This window comes from Loxodonta africana, chromosome 24, assembly GCF_030014295.1.
Source record: "Loxodonta africana isolate mLoxAfr1 chromosome 24, mLoxAfr1.hap2, whole genome shotgun sequence".
NCBI lineage: Eukaryota > Metazoa > Chordata > Mammalia > Proboscidea > Elephantidae > Loxodonta > Loxodonta africana.
The window spans coordinates 25,032,100-25,051,137 of NC_087365.1; the positions used below are offsets into that span (position 1 = coordinate 25,032,100).

The following is a 19,038-nucleotide window of genomic DNA, read 5'->3' on the forward strand; positions in this document are numbered from 1 at the left end:
ACACGCCACTTCCGGCGCCTCCCTGGTCCGGGCCGGGGCGGGGGAGAAGGGTGGCAGTTAGGGCGCGCGTGCCATGCGGTCTCGGGCGGAGCAGCAGCCAACCGTGGACAAGTTCTCCGCGCGCGGCCGGCCTGGCGCGGCGCTCCGGTAAGGCGTGCGTGCCGCGGGCCGGGAACAGGACCGTCCTCCCCGGGCTCCGTCACGGCCGGGTCTGCGCTCCCCGCAGGATCCAGCCCCGGGGCTTCCGTGTGGGGCGTTCTGCCGCCCGGGACACGGTTGGATTTTTTCCGGGAATCGGTTTTGTTAATGTCTGAATTCGCGTGAATTCTCATTTCTCTTCCTGGCAAGGTCTGGAGACGGGCAGCAAAGTAGTGTTTGTAGAGGCGCATAGTGTCAGGCACTGCTGAGCGCGTTACGTTTTAAAAATCTTGAACCTTTGGATGCTGAGGGAATTTGGGAGTTGCGATGAAGTTAATAAAAAGCCTTTTGGGAACTTGGACTGGTACTTTGAGAATACTGTATTTACGTTTTTCCCTTTTTCCTCTTTTAGGAGTTTTACTCCTAAGCATTCGCCTTCCTCTACCCCCTCCACCTTTTTTGTTTTGTTTTGTTTTGATGCAGGTGTATGAATAATTAATGGAGATTGCGAAATTAAAAAAAAATTATACAGATCAGATGTGATTAAATGTTCTCAAAAAACCCCACTTATTGGGAGTTTGAACTTTTTAAGTTTTGTGGAAGTCAGTTGATTGTGTAATCGGGATGGCGACACTTTCAAGAACCTAGTATTTGACGCAGTTTCATCCAGCTCTCCTAGAAAAGCATATAAATTAGCATTATTAGTATTTTTTCAATACTCGGTTTCTTTATTTAATAACCAGAAAAGAACGTGAGCATTTAGCACCGATTCCCTCCTAATGCCAGTTATTTTAGGTTGGTTGAAAGCGCTTTAATGTTGCCAATTAAGTACATATAACAGTGCCCGGGCACCTAACACTAGATGAGTACTAACTGCCATTATGATTACAGAAAATCCAGTCTTAACATAGTTTTTTCTTCTTTATGTTGCGTTTACGGAAACCTTGGTTGCATAGTGGTTAAGTGCTACGCCTCTTAACCAAAACGTCTGCAGTTGGAATCCACCAGGCACTCCTTGGAAACGCTATGGGGTAGTTCTGCTCTGTCCTGTAGGGTTGCTATGAGTTGGAATCGACTTGACGGCAATGGGTTTGGTTTGGTGTTATTGAAATACTGATGTAAGTCGAATAACTTTTTTTTTTTTTTTTTAGTTATTACTAGTATTGTCTTATCAGTATCTTTATAAATCTGACCTTTATTTTTGTCTTTGGGGTTTGAAAACAGTACGTATAAACTTATCGATACGTTGACGTCAGCCAGTTATATGCTGTGCCATTATATGTAGTTACATTACTAACAAAACCAAAAACCCGTTGCCGTTGAGTCGATTTCGACTCACGCGACCCTATACAAGGTGTACAGAAAAAAAAAAAAAGAAGACGGTGGTAAATGTTCTTTGTGCTAACTAGAATATGTGGTAAATTGGGGACTATCTGCACTTAATTTTCTTTTTCTAAAAGATACGTTTTACATTTAGAATTCAAATAGCTTTGTGTTCAGAATAGATTGACTTTTTGTTTGCATAACTTTGCTTATGGAGGAAGCAAAAGTATACAAGTTACATCTATTTTTAATTTAAATGTCATTGTCTTTCATCATATCTGTTACCTCCTGAACAGTGACAAAGTAGCCATGGTTTCATCACTAAAGTCTGCTTTATTTTGAACAACAAATCAGACTTTTATTCCATTTCCTTATGCAGGTACGGATGATGTAAGCTGGGAAATGAAACCACTAGTTTCATTGCTTGGGGAGTATTGATACCGATTGGTATAGTAGCTTTTCCACATTTACAACAGGAAGCTTTCCAGATCATTTGCATTAAAAAAAAATGATATCCATCAGGGAAAGGAGGCAAAATGATCCCCACCTTCTCTCCTTCCTCCCTGGCAAACAAGAATCTCATGAGCATGGGCTACTTTTGCTTTTTACCTTTAGCAGGGGGAGGGGGCAACCAGTACTGTAGCAGAGTGGTAGGAAGTGTGGACTGTGGTGTCACACGGCCCCTGGATTTGAGTCACCGTTCTTCCACCTATTCTCTTTGTGACTTTGGAAAAATTAGGAAGCAGGGAATGTTTTTGCAAGATATATATGTGAATGTCTTTTTCACTTTGACGAAGAGACCTCTGGTTCTAAGCAGTGGAGCCTAAATTGCCAGTTGTAAGTATGACATTCCTACCCAGAACTCCAGTATGCAGCATTGGAGAGTACTGAACTCATTCCCACCTTCGACAGTAAGATTTTCTTTGTTTTCAGGCTGTAGCCGTGTCAGCGTGTTATGATGTCGTCTCGTACCAATCTGGCTACTGGGATCCCCAGTAGTAAAGTGAAATACTCAAGGCTTGCTAGCACAGATGATGGCTACATTGACCTTCAGGTAAATGCAGAAGGGAGCTGGCAAGACTAGCTGGCTATGTTTCTACCGAGTTGGTAAGAAGGTCTTCCATGTGGAGGTTTTGCTAGCTGTCCCTGGGGGTTATAGGGAGTGACAGGAAGGAAACTCACCTAAGACCCTTTCAGCCATAGCCTGCAGAAGGAAACATCTTGGCAGGGTAGTTTCAAACCAATGTAAACATTGTCCATTTCTAAGACTTTGTAGTTATCTCTCATAGAATTATAGTCTGTCAAAGCTCATTAATTGCAAGGTTTTTTTTTTTTTTTTTTAGTTTATTTGGAAAACGATCAGATTGTATTTGTTAAGTAGATTTTTTTAAAGACTGTTACCAGTTTTTGTACACTTCAGTCAAAGCCAGTTCGTTTTTTAAGGGAGAAACTAGCTACTGAAGGCAGCAGATGGTGGGCAACTTCCTTCTTCCCTGATGTCATGAGATCCAGTTTATTAAAGGTATCTTTTGTGGCAAACAGGAAGTAAAGCAGAGAATATTTATTAAACTTGTATTCTATCCTGATCATTGTTTATGAAATAGGAAATAGTGTAGCATCTCCTTTTGTTCACTTCCTCTTAGAATAGAATATCCTAGGTGGACATAAGGCCAAGTAGGAAGTAGCAGGAACTTATCCTTTTAACAGAAATGGGTTAATTATTTTTTGTACTCTGGACCTGCACTAAAAGAAGAGATTTTTTAAAAAGTAGATCTGGGAGACTTCAAACCAGTTGGATCAGGTACAACCAGGAGCGAAAACCTTAAAGTTTGTTTCTAGATCTTGCCCATAAGATAACTTGTTCTTTGGGGCAGGTAACTAATACTTTAGAAAAAGTTGAATATGTTTCTAAAACCCTGGACTATTTGCAGAGTTAACTTTGAGCGCCAGAAATCACTTTCCTTCTCCACAGCATGGTGCTCACTCTTTAATCTCCATAGATTAATACAGTGCCAGGCTCATGGGAGGCACTGTGCAAGAAAGACCTGACTGTGTGCTCCCCGAAAGATTAAAACCAAAAAACTCACTGCCTTCGAGTTGATTCCGACTCATAGCGACTCTATAGGACAGAGTAGAACTGCCCCATAGAGTTTCCAAGGAGCGTCTGGCGGATTTGAACTGCTTACCTCCCGGTTAGCAGCTGTAGCACTTAACCACTATGCCACCAGGGCTTCCCCCCGAAAGATAACTGCCAAGAAAATCCTCCAGGGCAGCTCTACTCTGTCACATGGTTTGCTATGAATTGAAAGTTGATTCCACGACACCTAACAGCAACAATAATGAATGAGTGACCATAAAGTGGATTCTGTGTTTGTAAGAAAATAGTTCCTTATGGTACAATGAATGGTGTATGGAATGAGATTAGAACCAAAAAGGATGCCATTCCACTGGGACTCCTTTGAGTGACTGCCAGAGCAATAACTGGAGCTTCACCTCCTGTCCGTCCCTTTCCTTTCTCTCTCAGAGCTGCAACTGGGTGGTAGGACATGCTTCAAGACATGAAGCATCTAGTTTGGCTCTTAGTATCCTCCCTGCTCTAAGTGCCTGAGCCCTAGTATTTTTATAACATCATTTTTTTTTTTTTTTTGTTCCCCTGTTTCTTTTCCAGTTTAAGAAAAGCCCTCCTAAGATCCCTTATAAGGCCATTGCACTTGCCACTGTGCTGTTTTTGATTGGCGCCTTTCTCATTATCATAGGCTCCCTCCTGCTGGCGGGCTACATCAGCAAAGGGGTAAGTTTGTGGGCTTGTCCTGGGAAGTCTTCAAATGTGAGTCGGGCTCTATTGTTTTTATTTCCAAAACTGGTACAGCAGATTTCAGCAGAAAGAAGAGAGGACTCTCTGTTAGATTTTGTTCTCTGATAGCAAAACGTGTTTCTTCCTTTGGAGCAACAACAGACTTCTTCTGGAGTTCCTCTGTGGTAGGTGGTAGCAGGTGGGCAAACTCAGCCTCTGAGATGTTAGGCAGCTTGCCCACTGTCATAGTTTGGAACAGCAGAGCTGAGCCTTGCGTCCAGGACTCCCGACTGGGAAAGGGCTATAGCTGGAGTAGCATGTTGTCATTGTAGCTTTGTGATGTCACAGACATCCTGGTCAGTGTTAGGGGAGAAGCAGTAAGCCTGGTAAAAGTCTAAGGCCACTGATCGAGGCCAGGACTTTTGGTTCAGGAATCAGACCCTTCTTTGGGATTAGTTGGAGTTCCTGTTCAACATCAATAGACCTTAGAAACATAATGTGATGTTTGGTGGTTCTTTGGGCTGTCTATATGCACAGAGTCTAAGTGGCTCTGAGCTGATTTTGACCATAATTCACATTGGTTCTTCAACATAGACCAGGCCAGAGGATGATAGTCACGTGACTCCAGAAGGATCACAGCTAAATCTGAAACTGGGTGTTACCATTGGAATTGAGAGTAGTTCATAGATAAAGTGGCTATGTGTGGCTTTTAAGAAGGGTTTCTATTTGCTGTAGATTCTTAGCTGGTGAAAACTATGATACCGCCACCCGAGGCTTCCCTGGTGCAAGCTAAATTTGAGCAGGTAACTTCAGGACTGTGTGTTCAGCTAAGTTCACTTGCAGCATGCAGTATGTTAACCCCCAGAGTGTAGTAAGGAGTCTATTAATGATATAAAAATAGAAAGTGGAGGTGAAATATACATGAAACAAATACCAGTTCACCTTATGTGGTTTATAAAAGACTATAAATAAGGATGGAGGTGTTTAAGAAATTAAAATCGCTACTGGATCTCTCTTTCACTTTCTGTGGCAGAAATTTCAAACATGCCAAAAATAGAGCAAGTGCCATAGTGAGCCCCCATGGATCCACCACCCAGCATCGGCAGTTATCAACTTTTTGCCAATCTTGTTTTGTCTGTCTCCCCTACTTTTTTTTTCTGTAAATTAGAGCAAATACCAAATATATCCATTTTTCTGATAAAATTTTTTTTTTAACTTTTGTGTATGTGCTTTAAGTGAAAGTTTACAGTTCAAGTTAGTTTCTCATACAAAGATATATACACACATCATCATGTGACCCTAGCTGCTGTCCCTGTAATGTGACCGCACACTTCTCCTTTCCACCCCAGATTTCCTGTGTCCATTCAACGATCTCCTGTCCCTTTCTGCCTTCTCATCTCACCTTGGGACAGGAGCTGCGCATTTAGTCTCATGTGTCTATTTGAACTAAGAAACACACTATTCACGAGTATCCTTTTAAGTTTTATAGTCCAGTCTAATCTTTGTCTGAAGAGTTGGCTTTGGGAATGGTTTTAGTTTTGGGCTAACAGAGAGTCCGGAGTCCATGTCTTCCGGAGTCCCTCCAGTCTCAGCCTGTTAAGTCTGGTCTTTTACTAGAATTTGAGTTCTGCACCCCACTATTCTCCTCCATCCAGGAATCTCTGTTGTGTTCTCTGTCAGGGCGGTCATTGGTGGTAGCTGGGCACCATCTAGTTCTTCCAGTCTCAGGCTGATGCAGTCTCTGGTTTATTGTGGTGCTTTCTGTCTCTTGGGCTAATATTTTCCTTTTGTCTTTGGTGTTCTTCATTCTCCTTTGTTCCAGGTGGGTTGGAACCAATTGATCCATCTTAGATGGCTGTTTACCGGCTTTTAAGATCCCAGGCACCACTCACCAAAGTGAGATGCAGAACGTTTTCTTAATAAACTTCGTTATGCCAGTTGACCTAGATGTCCCCTGAAACCATGGTCCCCAGACCCGTGCCCCTGCTACTCTGTCCTTTAAAGTGTTTCATTTTATTCAGGAAACTTTAGCTTTTGGTTTGGTCCAATTGCTCTGACTTCCCCTGTAGTATGTGTTGTCCTTCCCTTCATCTAAGATAATTGCTTGTCTACTGTCTAGTTAATGGAAACCCTGGTGGCATAGTGGTTAAGTGCTACAGCTGCTAACCAAAGGGTCGGCAGTTCGAATTCGCCAGGCACTCCTTGGAGACTATGGGGCAGTTCTACTCTGTCCTGTAGGGTCGCTGTGAGTCAGAATCGACTCTAGGGCACTGGGTTTGGTTTTATCTGGTTAATAAATACCCCTCTCCTTCCCTCCCCACCCTTGTAACCATCAAAGAATGTTTTCTTCTGTGTTTAAACCTTTTCTTGAGTTCTTAAAATAGTGGTCTCATACAATATTTGTCCTTTTGTGACTGAATAATTTTACTCAGTATAATGCATTCCAGATACATCGATGTTATAAGATGCTTCATGGATTCATCATTTTTTATGGTTGCGTAGTATTCCATTGTGTGAATATACCACAATTTGTTTATCCATTGTCCACTGATGGGCACCTAGTTTGTTTCCATCGTTTTCCTATCGTGAACAGTGCTGCAGTGAACATGGGTGTGCATATATCTGTTCGTGTAAAGGCTCTTATTTCTCTAGGATATATTCCAAGGAGTGGAATTGCTGAATTGAATGGTACGTCTATTTCTAGCTTTATAAGGAAGCGCCAAATCAACTTCTGAAGTGGTTGTACCATTTTACATTCCCACCAGCAGTGTATAAGTGTTCTAGTCTCTCCAAACATTTATTATTTTGTGTTTTTTGGATTAATGCCAGCCTTGGTGGTGTGAGTTGGTATCTCATTGTAGTTTTGATTTGCATTTCTCTAATGGCTAATGAGTCAGAATCGACTCGACGGCACTGGGTACTGGGTTTTTTAATGGCTAATGATTGTGAGCATTTCCCCATGTATCTGTTAGCCACCTGAATGTCTTCTCTGGTGAAGTGCCTGTTCATGTCCTTTGCCCATTTTTCTAAATAGGTTATTTGTGTTTTCATTGTTGAGGTTTTGCGGTATCTTGTAGATTTTAGAAATTAGACCCTGATTGGATTTGTCTGGCCAAAATTTTTTTCCCAGTCTGTAGGTTGTCTTTTTACTCCTTTGGTGAGGTCTTTGGACGAGCATAAGTGTTTGTGTTTTAGGTGCTCCCAGTTACCTAGTTTGTGTGTTGTTAATAGTGTTTTGTATCCTGTTTATGCCATGTATTAGGGCTCCTAGTGTTGTCCCTATTTTTCTCTCCCATGGTCTTTATCGTTTTAGATTTTCTATTTAGGTCTTTGATCCATTTTGAGTTACTTTTTGTGCATGGTGTGAGGTATGTGTCATCTTTGGTTTTTTTTTTTTTTTTTGCAAATGGATATCCAGTTATGCCAGCACCATTTGTTAAAGAGACCGTCTTTTCCCTAATGAACAGACCTTGGGTCTTTGTCAAATATCAGCTGGTCATAGGTGGATGAATTTACGTCTCGATTCTCAATTCTGTTCCATTGGTCTATGAATCTGTTGTACCAGTACCAGGCGGTTTTGACCACCATGGCAGTATAATAGGTTCTAAAATCCGGTAGTGTGAGGCGACCCACTTTGTTGTTCTTCTTCACTAATGCTTTACTTATCCAGGGCCTCTTCCCTTTCCATGTGAAGTTGGTGATTTGTTTCTCCATCTCATTAAAAAATGCGTGTGGAATTTGGATCAGAATTGCATTGTACGTGTAGATCACTTTGTGTAGAACTGACATTTTCACGATGCTGAGTCTTCCCACCCACGAGCAAGGTGTGTTTTTCCACTTATGTGGGTCTCTTTGTTTCTTGCAGCAGTGTCTTGTAGTTTTCTTTGTATGGGTCTTTTACATCTCTGGTTAGATTTATTCCTAAGTATTTTATCTTCTTGGGGGCTACTGTAAATGGTATTGATTCAGTGATTTCCTCTTGGAAGTTCTCTTTGTTTGTGTAGAGGAATGCAACTGATTTTTGTGTGTTTACCTTGTATCCTGATACTCTGCTGATCTCTTCTATTAGTTCCAGTAGTTTTCTCATGGATTCTTTGGGGTTTTCTCTGTATAAGATCATATTAGCTGCAAATATAGATACTTTTGCTTCTTCTTTACCAATTTCGATGCCTTTTGTTTCTTTATCTAGCCTAATTGCTCTGGCTAGGACCTCCAGCACAATGTGATAAAGGGCATTCTTTTCTGGTTCCTGTTCTCAAAATGTAATGGCAGCATTATGGCTAAGTATAAGCTTTCTTTGTAATTCTTTTTATCCTTAGGGTATGTCATTAGGGATGTACAGCCAAAGTCACTACAAAAGTTAAAAGAAACAGAAAAATAGGAAATAGGCTCTTTCCATTTAGAGTGATGTTGGCTGTTGGCTTTGTATAAATGCCCTTTCTTATGTTGAGGAGTTTCCCTTCTATTCTTATTTTGCTGAGAGCTTTTATCATGAGTGGGTGTTGGACTTTGTCATGTGTGTTTTCTGCATCCATTGATAAGGTCATGTGGTTCTTTTATTTATACGATGGATTACATTAATTATTTTTCTAATGTTGAACCATCCCTGCATACCATCCCACTTGGTCACAGTGAATTATTTTTTTGATGTGTTGTTGAATTCTATTGGCTATAATTTTGTTGCGGATTTTTGTGTCTGTGTTCATGAAGGATATTCGTCTGTAATTTTCTTTTTTTGTGATGTTTTTACCTAGTTTTGGTATCAGGGTTATGCTGGCTTCTGGCAAATTCTGGCATGGGTCTTCAGTATGTGTCTCTGCTAGTTTCTGTGTAACCCTAGAGCCACTGTTTTCTTCATATCATTTACTTTATTGTTCCTCTATTCCTCATATTTCTTACAAATAGTTTGTTAGATTTAGGGGCTTGTTTACATTCACATTTAGTTCCGTTTCATTTTAGGTAGAATATTTCATAAGAGGTGCTATATATTTCTTATAGCACGTTGGTTCTCAAACTTCAATGCTAATTAGCATCACCTTTGGGACTTGTTAAGCCACAAGTTGCCTTGCCCCCACCCCCAGAGAGTCCCATTCAGTAGATCTGCAGGGGGGGGGCTTGATGATTTGCATTTCTAACAAGTTCCCAGGCAATGCTGATGGTCCAAGGGCCACGTTCTGAGAACCATTGCTGTCCTGTCACATTAAACCAGTTGCCTTCAAGTCTGTTGACTCATGGTGACCCCTTGCGCATTAGAGTAGAGCTATGTTCCCTAGGGTTTTCAGTGACTGACTGATCCAAAGTAGATTGCCAGGCCTTTCTTCTAAGGCACCGCAGGTGGACTTGAAGCTCCAGCCTTTCGGTTTCGCAGCTGAGCTCATTAACTGTTTGCACTACTCAGGGTCCCATCACACTAGGAGGCATGTGTAATGAATGTCCTAGTTTTTAGTAATACTAAGATCGATCGCTGGGTCCAGGTGTCACCAGCTTAATACACGTGCATATTATAAGCTTCCCCATTACCTTTTCCCTAATGAATTCAGTTCTATCATTCCTCTCTGTGTTTATTAGCTGAAATTCTACAAAGAAGAAATTTTTCAAATCTGCCGTTTGATTGCCCTGAAATAATATATATAGTGTAGGTAGGAAAGATGCTTGTTTATTTCTCTTTTATCAATTTTTATAAAACTACACCTAGCAACCTCCAGAGGTGACCAAAGAATTGTTGGTACTGTGAACACATCATATGTACATATTTGTGTTGCAGGCTGTTGGCAGTCTTTATTCTTTTTCACATATAAATTATCCCATATCTTGTCAGTAGGAGCCCCACCAAATTACTCCAGCGTCTTTTACACCTGATCTTAGTAGCCTTTAATAGATTCCTTGTTTTCTTGTGCAGGGAGTTATTCCAGGCCCATCTGATGCATTTCCTGCCCCCTACCTGTAAACAGCCAGTTCTTCAAGAAGCCCTGGTTTCTTTTCTTATTCTTTTTTAATTTTTATTGTGCTTTAAGTGAAAGTTTACAAATCAAGTCAGCCTCTCACACAAAAACTTATATACACCTTGCTGCATACTCCCAGTTGCCCTCCCCCTAATGAGACAACCCGTTCCCTCCCTCCACTCTCTCTTTTCATGTCCATTTCGCTAGCTTCTAACCCCCTCTACCCTCTCATCTCCCCTCCAGGCATGAGATGCCAACATAGTCTCAAGTGTCCACCTGATCCAAGAAGCTCACTCCTTACCAGCATCCCTCTCCAACCCATTGTCCAGTCTAATCCCTATCTGAAGAGTTGGCTTCGGGAATGGTTCCTGTCCTGGGGCAACAGAAGGTCTGGGGGCCATGGCCACCAGGGTCCTTCTAGTCTCAGTCAGACCATTAAGTCTGGTCTTTTTACGAGAATTTGGGATCTGCGTCCCGCTGCTCTCCTGCTCCCTCAGGGGTTCTCTGTTGTGTTCCCTGTCAGGGCAGTCACTGGTTGTAGCCAGGTACCATCTAGTTCTTCTGGTCTCAGGCTGATGTAGTCTCTGGTTCATGTGGCCCTTTCTGTCTCTTGGAGCCCTGGTTTCTTTAGTGAGAATTAAAGATCACAGTCTGGGCATTGATGGTGCTCATTGCTATTGGGTTGTAATTATTCCTGGGCCTTTTCAGTGACAGAATCAGGAAATAGATTATCTTTTAGAAAATGGGAAAAATGATCTCATGTTGCTATTTGTAGTACAAGTTCAGGGTTATAGGATTTGAACTTAATTTCTTTAATTTTGTATGTGTATATCTCTACTAATAATACTGAGTAATTACTTGCCTCATACTATATTACACAAATAGCTTCAAAATATAATAATGGTATTACAGCTAAGTATAAGCTTTCTTTGTAATTCTTTTTATCCTTAGGATATATGTCATTAGGGATGTACAGCCAAAGTCACTACAAAAGTTAAAAGAAGCAGAAAAACAGAAAATGTAAAATAAGTTAACAGAAATGGTACCAAATACTCAATTGTGACGGCTGCCGTCTTCATTCTTTTTAATGCTCAGATTGTCCTATCTTTGGCCTGAGCTAAAATGAATAGAGAGTGGGATCTGCATATTCTCTACCATCCGCCTTAACGTTACATTTACTGAGTCCTTTTGTGCCAGGTTGGGCGACTTGTTTGGATTTTACTTCATTTACTTTTCACAGGAACTGTGTCAGGCAAATACTGTTTATTTCTGTTGGTGGGTGAGGCATTCAAAACTGTGTCAATAACCTGATCAGTCTATATTGCCTAAATATCCCTGTTAAAAGGAGATTTTTATACGGGGCTTAGATCTTTAGATGAGGGAAGTCTTCCTAAGCTTAAAAACAGTGGGGGGATAAAATAAACTGTGCAGACATTTAAAACTGCACCTAAGGAAAAACGAAGCAGACAGAACAATTTTATGACGCTGAATCTATTTAGCATGTGTTTTTGAACATTTATTACATGCTGGGCACAGCTGAAGATAGAGGGATGAACCAAGTCCCTGTCCTCAAAGAACTCCCACAAAATTTGAAGCCCTGTTGATAAAGAGCCTGAACATGGTTCCTCCCCCTGACCTGTGAATGTTTATTTGAATCCACACTAAGAAAAGAGTAGGAAACAACTAAAGTGCCTAGCAGTGGGGAGGAAGGGTAGGTAAGTAAAATTTTTGACAACATTCGTTATGGTTGAAATATGTGAACAGCTTTTAATAATATCACTCAGTTGCTTGTTTTACTAAGAGGCAAAAAAAAAAAAAACAAACAGGATACAGAGTTCGGTGCGTTCACAAATAAAAAACTCAAGAGGAAGGAGCAGAAAGAAATAAGCTGACTAGAATGGATGGTTTTTCTTCCTTACAATTTTTAGTGCTTTGCTATGTTTCTACAGTTATAATCAGGAGGGGGAAAAGCTGTAAACCTTCTCCCTTGGAAGTGTACTGCCCAAAGAAAAATGCTTTGAAAAGCATAAGGTACTGATCAACTGATTGGGCCTGTGGCTTTGTTTTAAAATTTAAAGCGTGTATGGAGTCCCCTGGATGATGCAGAGGGTTAATGTGCCCAACCGAAAGGTTGGAGATTCAGATCCATCCAGAGGTACACTGGAAGAAAGGCCTGGTGATCTGCTTCCAAAAATCAGCCTTTGAAAACTTAGGGAGCACAGTTTTGCTCTGGTGCACATGGAGTCACCCTCAGTCAGCCCACTACACTGGCAGCTGGGTTTGTTTTGTTTTTTTTTTTTAATGGAACTAATGTGTTTGCCTCCTTTTGCCACCAGGGGGCAGACCGAGCTGTTCCCGTCTTGATCATTGGCATCCTGGTGTTTCTGCCAGGATTCTACCACCTGCGCATCGCCTACTATGCGTCCAAAGGCTACCGGGGATACTCCTATGATGACATCCCAGACTTTGATGACTAGCACCCACCTCATGGCAGAGAAGAAGAGTCATCGATGGCACAGACCCCTGTTTAAGACACTGGGCAGGAGCTATAGCTAAGGGCCAAGGAATTCTGTAGTTTGCAGATGTTTAACAAAACTGTGGCCAGATTTTGTGGGTCTATCCCAAAGATGTTAACTGAGCTTACAAGTAGCTAATTAGGACATGCTTTGTTTTTCATCTCCTGGGCCTGGCGAAAACTTGTGATGAGTTTTTCCACGAGGCCGTATCATAGAAGAATAGCGATGCTGATTGCACGGGGAAACAGGAAGTTCCTCTGTAGTGGGAAGTGTTGCACCACCACACTTTTTAGAGTTGAACATCTCTTTTAAACAGGCTTCATTGCTAATTTGTTCTTGTGGCAAATGGAAAAATGCAGTATGTCTTATTCTTTTTTTTTTTTTTTTAAACTAATTTATTTCGAAAATAGATATCTAAGTATCTTATCCCCTACACTTAATCTCTGACTTTGCCTTCTGGCGGAACCCAGTGATTGGTAAAAATCAGGTATCAGCGTGACCACATCTGTAATATTTTTTTACTTGCCTATGACGGCACCCAGAACTTTCTGAAACCTCAGAGCAGGTTTTCAAAACGTAAAAATTTTCTTCATTCACCAGTCTTTGGTCAGTTCTAATCTAGTTCACTGAAAGGTTGGCCGGCATGTAACTGGGATTGTTCTGTCCTTCGCAGATCAAGGGGTTCCTTATATCATGCCTGTAAGGACTGGATTCTTGGCTGTTCCCTAATGGAAAATGTAAATAAGTGGTAATTATCTAGATTTGTGCAGTCTCGTCATTAGCACCTTGTATTACATCGTTTTACTGAACCTCCAAAGATGGCCTGGATCACTAGAGAACTAAACAGTTTAGTTCGATTCTGTTTCCTAGCTTGCAAAAGTGACATATTCCAAACAATTAAAATGTCAGAATCCAAAGCCCAGTCTTAAAATGAGTTGACTTTAAACATGTTTCAGAAAAGCTCAGAATGATGCTGTGGTATCTCTGATTCCAGTACTCAAGACCCCTGTGGCTCTTAGGTAACTGGCACCGTCGGTCAGACTGCATCTCAGTCATTCCTTTACTCCAGGGTTTTCAGCCTGGACAAGTAGAAGACTGGGCAGTGCGAGTAACTGAGACTTAGAGGTCTGTGGGGAGAGCAAGTATCGGGGGGAAGATGAGTCCAATTTTGGACGTCTTAAATTTAAGGTGCCTATTTGACAACCAGGTGGAGCTGTCGAGTAGCAGCTCCGATGTACGCATCTGGAGTTCAGGAAGGAGTCTGGGCTGGAGACAGAAACTTGGGAGTCCCTGTTTGGACAGTACCTAAAAGCCATGGGACTGGATGAGATCACCAAGGGAGTGAGTGTACATGGAGACAAGAAGAGGACTCAAGAAATGAGGGACAAGGAAAGGGTGACCTGAGGTAGCTTCCAAGCTTGGGCACATTGGGTAATGGGAGTCCAGTCTTCTAAAGCCCTTGGGCCATGACAGTGAAGGTGTGAGGAGATGTATAAAACTTAATTTTGGGCATTGTTTGCAAAGCTCAGACTGGAAGGTTTTGGTCAAACCAGATTATTTGGTCCTTTTTATATGGTCATGACGCTGCTGGTAAGAAAAATAGACCAGAAGGCTATAATGTGAAAACATCTCCAGCCCCATTCCCCAATGTTGTCCAATTAAGTTTCTTGTACAGTGTACCCTTCCAGAAATGCTCTAAGCACGTTAACATATATATCATTTTTTTTTTTCCCCACTTAGCTCTATTTTGTACATCTTTCCGTGTCCACTCACAGGCATCAGCCACATTCTTTTTAGTGTACAGTATAATTTATATTCTTTTAGGACCCTGTGATTGGTGCATTATAGTTTTCCATTTTGTGTACACAATCACAGGGTCCTAAGAGAAGAGGCCACAGGAGTCAGATTCCAGCTAACTTCTACCTAGAGCAGGAATTCCTTCTCAGGTGGTCCTGAGAAATGGCCCTTGCTGTTCTGTTTGAACATTCAGTGCTCATTCCAGTTGGGATTGTTATGAAACCATCTTTTATTAAAATTTACTCCCTGTAACCTTTATGTGTTGACCATAATTGTATCCTCTGGTGCTATAGAAAAGATCTAAACCTCCATAATAATGGTGAGCGTTTCTGAAGCCTTGGCCAAGACAGCATGCCAGGTGTTTTCATTACCTATTCTATTTCATTTAATCCTTGGAAAAATCCTGAGTTAGGTAAGATTCTTAGCTAATAGAAGGGGAGTATTTGGGATTCAAATTCGGGCAAAGCTTGGATTTCCCTTGCCAGGTGTGAAAGCCAAAGGTCTGTAGAATCTGGACAAGTAAAAATAATGGGGTTGGGGGGGCATGGGCAATTATGAAATGTATGTTTTACCTAAAAGCAGTCCCCTCCCCTTTTCTTAAGTGTTAGCCAAACCATGTGCCATAGCTTTATAAGAATTTTCTTCAGTAGTTTCCAAAGCTAAAAATTCTCCCAAGGTGCTTCACCTGTTTGTGGGATGGTGGTTCCAGATCTCTTGCCACACTGGTGGGCCTCCTTTGGATGCACTTCCCCTGGCCAGATGTATACAGACGATTTCCTTTATGTCAGGGCTTCTAGGTCCTGGCGCTACACAGGAAAAGATGTGGCTTGGTCGGTAAGGCGCAGAAGTTGCAAAGTAGTCACAGAAGTTGACTTGCATTTTGTTTTTACAAATGAAAAGGATCATGTGATCTTCATTTTTTGTTTTTCTTGGGAAGTTGTGACTTTGTTACTGAGAGGGTACAACCAGCTGCATCAAGGTAGTGGCCAGCTTGAGCTGAGCACGAGTCTGCAGATCACCACAGGCCCTGCCACCCTGGTTGCTTTTTACACAGCGTGTTTAATGTACCTCATTAAGGGCCAAGAGTGGCTCACCAGCCCACAAAGTCTCCCACAGTGCTTTTGGCCACTTGATATTTGTTGAATGAAGAACCACAAAACAGAGTGCCTTTCCACCCCCAGTGAGACGTGGTGTTTCATCAGCTGCCTGGCAGGCCAGCTGCTCTTCAGCAGAGTTGGTGCTACCTGGTGAGTCACGCCTCCGCCTAGCATCCTCTCTGCTTGGGGCAGTGAGCCCAGGTGACAGCCGCCTGCAAGTCCCTTCCTTCTCTGGGGTCTTCCATCATCCCTGCTAGCCGGCACAGGGGGCACCTGGTACTGGTATGTGGTGAGGGAGCCAAGTGGAGGGATGTGACCTTTTTTGAAAGGGCATGTGCCAAATCAAGCCACCTGAGTTGTCTTGATATGTCATCTAAATTCCTATCGTGAGGCTTCTCTCCTGGCTTCCATCCTAAAGGCTTCTGCTCACTGCCAGGATTGACCTCACAGGTGTGTGGTTAGTCAAGATTTAGTGCCAGGGGTGAGAAGGGAAGGGCACAGGCTTATTGGCTACAAGATATTGGGCAAATTACTTGGAGCCTCAGTTTCCTTATCCTTCGTAGGATTAAATACAATTGGGGAGAATGTTTCGCACAAAGGCGCGCACATAGCACCTAGTGAATGGAGGCTGTTGTATGAGAAAGTGAAGATCACTCCATTGGCTTAAGGGAAGCGATTCCTGGGTGAAGCAGGGGAGGCAGGGAGAGAAGCCATCTGTTATCCCTGGGGCCCTCCTGAGGGACCTGCTGCCTCATGGGTGGGACTCTATCCTGAGCCAGCCTCCTGTCCCTGGCCCGATTCGATTCTTCTAAGCAGCTGGGTCTGGGAGGCTGTGCTCCAGTTCTCTGAAACCAGATGGGAAGGGAAGGGGTGAAGGAAGGACCAAAGCACTCCCTTGTAGCCATCAGGTGGGCCAGAGAGGCCACTGGCCCAGAAGTCCCTGAAGAGGTGGTGCAGCTGGGACATCATCAGACTTTTCCAGCTTTCTCCCCACGGTCCCCAGGTTTGCTTCTCCCTCTGCCCTTCCCCTCAGGTTACTCAAGGTGTGGTTTGTGGAGGAGCAGCAGCAGCACCTGGGAGCTTGTTAAGAAATGCAGAATCTGGGGCCCATCCCAGACCTGTTAAATCAGAACTTGCATTTTAAAAGGCCCCTGGGGGTGTTGTTGGCACTTCAGTGAGAAGGCTAGTCTGCAACACCTGCTTCTGGCTCATTTCTGTGCTTTGGGACTGGATGTCCTCATAGAGCCCAAAGGACAACACCAATGGGTGTGTCTGGGGGGCCGGGGTCACCCAGAACGTATATACCCTCCTTGCTCCACCATTATTTTCTGGCCAAAACACGTAACTCCAGGGTCTTAGGCAGCAAGTCTTTGTGAAGATGCATGTTGTGAGCATTGAGAAAATAGGAGATGGACCACATCTACTGTGGCCTCCACTAGACAGTCCAGCACAACTAGATGGTGCCTGGCTACCACCACTGACTGCTTCGACAGGGATCACAACAGAGCATCCTGAACATAGCTTGAGAAAAAAGTAGAACAAAATCCTAACTCAAAAAAAAAAAAAAAAAAAGACAAGACTTACTAGTTTGGCAGAGACTGGAGAAAGCCCAAGAGTGTGACCCCCGGACAGACTTTTAGCTCAGTAATGAAGTCATTCATGAGGTTCACCCTTCAGTCAAAGATTAGACAAGCCTGTAAAACAAGGCTAAATGGGCACACCAGTCTAGGGGCAAGGACAAGAAGGTAGGAAGGGACAGGAAAGCTGGTAATTGGGAACCCAAGGTGAAGAAGGGGAGACTTGACATGCTGTAGGGTTGGTAACCAATGTCACAAAATAATGTGTACTCGAAGCTAGTTCTGTAAACCTTCATGTAAAATACAATGATAAATAAAATTATCTTAAAAAAAAAGAAAACAGAAAGCCCACAGATGGGGAAGGTCCTTGGAAGCACAGTTTGGTGCTCTGAAGGCCAGGGGAGAGGAACAGTGTGTAATTTATGACCCAGTGAGAGGCGGGGTGTGTTTTCTCAGAGTTCCGTGGGAGGCAGGCCTGGTGGCTCAGGAGTCTACCCTGAACACTGGGAGCTCTGGCCTTCCTCCCTGTCTCTGAGGGCCTCTGATGCTTCCATTCTCTCTTTTCTCTCTAACTTGAGAAGAGTCAACTAGAAAATTCCAATCTGAGGGATAAAGTTTCTTGGCCAAGATGCTAATCCTTCAAGAGGGTTTCTTCTAGGATTAATAAACCTGCTGGGTTTGCCCTGAGACCACCACCCACATTTCCAGTGTCCCATCACAGTTGAGCCTAAAATAAGATGGCAGCAGACCTACTGACACAGCCTAGGAGGGTTGTGACCTGGTGGAGGCGGGGGTAATGCCCAGGATCATGCAGGGGCAAGGAAATGGATTGGAAGAGAGGAGCAACCCTGAGGAGCCTGGGGGTGAGTCAGGTTGTCTGTTCCTGTGGCCATGCCCTGAAAATTTTAAGACTTAGAAGCTTACTGAGAGGGCACTTGCTGGGAGCTCCAAGTTTCCCCATCCTAGGGATGCCAGAGAGGGCAGTGGTAGGAGACCTGGGTTAGATTCCCCTCCAGTGGACCTCATGTGCAGCCACCACCCATCTGTCTGCAGAGGCTTCCAGACTAAGACAGACTAGGAAGAAAAGCCTGGTGATCTACTTCTGAAAATCAGCCAGTGAAAACTGGATCACAATGGTCCAATCCATCCAGCCGATCATGAGTATGGCACAGGACCAGGCGGCATTTCACTCCATTGCTCGTGGGGTTCAAACGCCTACTCAATAGCAGCTAACAACAACAACAACAGGGATTCAGAAAATGCCAGATAATTTCCTCATTTAATGGGGAAGTGACATTACAGCCCAACCAAAAGATCCAGGGAAGGATGCTGGCCCAAGATCAAGGACTCCTGCTCCTTCAGAGCATGAGTTCAAGATGAACTCCCACTGTGTTGCATTCCCTGGTGTGTCCATCTCCCCTCCCCCAGCAAGGGGCTGGTCTTATCTGACCGGATTGGCAGTAAAATTAGTTAACCTCTCAAGTGGCAAAGATTAGGATTTTACAATCTAGAAAAACAAAGGAGGCAGGCACAAAATTTATCAAGTCAATATGGAGGGTTTTGGCAGGGTGGGCCGCCTTTACTTACGAAGTCCTGAGTCACTGAAACTTGAAAGTACTTTGGAGGCAAAAATATCTCTTTATTAAAACAACTCAATTTAAACATTAACTAAAAGAGTAGACCTCAGAGCTTTGAAAATCGCTCTATCTTGATATAATTAAGTCCTCCTCATCTCTTAAATATTATCAGTCACAGCTTTAATCTAACCTTGGTCTAATCTCCAGACTTGGATTTATATTTGCCCCTTAATTCACCTTGAATCCTACCTTTAAATTTATTTGTGAAATATTTCTT

General features: G+C 42.9%; 1 protein-coding gene across 1 annotated transcript; it reads left to right on the forward strand.

Annotated features, from left to right (window-relative positions):
• Positions 1 to 15: 15 nt before the first annotated feature.
• TMEM230 (transmembrane protein 230) lies at positions 16 to 17,184 on the forward strand. Its single transcript, XM_010591541.3, has 4 exons — positions 16 to 147; positions 2,395 to 2,515; positions 4,130 to 4,252; positions 12,534 to 17,184. Exons 2-4 carry the CDS (start codon positions 2,417 to 2,419, stop codon positions 12,672 to 12,674), a joined length of 363 nt encoding a protein of 120 aa, XP_010589843.1. The 5' UTR covers positions 16 to 147; positions 2,395 to 2,416; the 3' UTR covers positions 12,675 to 17,184.
• The last annotated feature ends 1,854 nt before the right edge of the window (positions 17,185 to 19,038 follow it).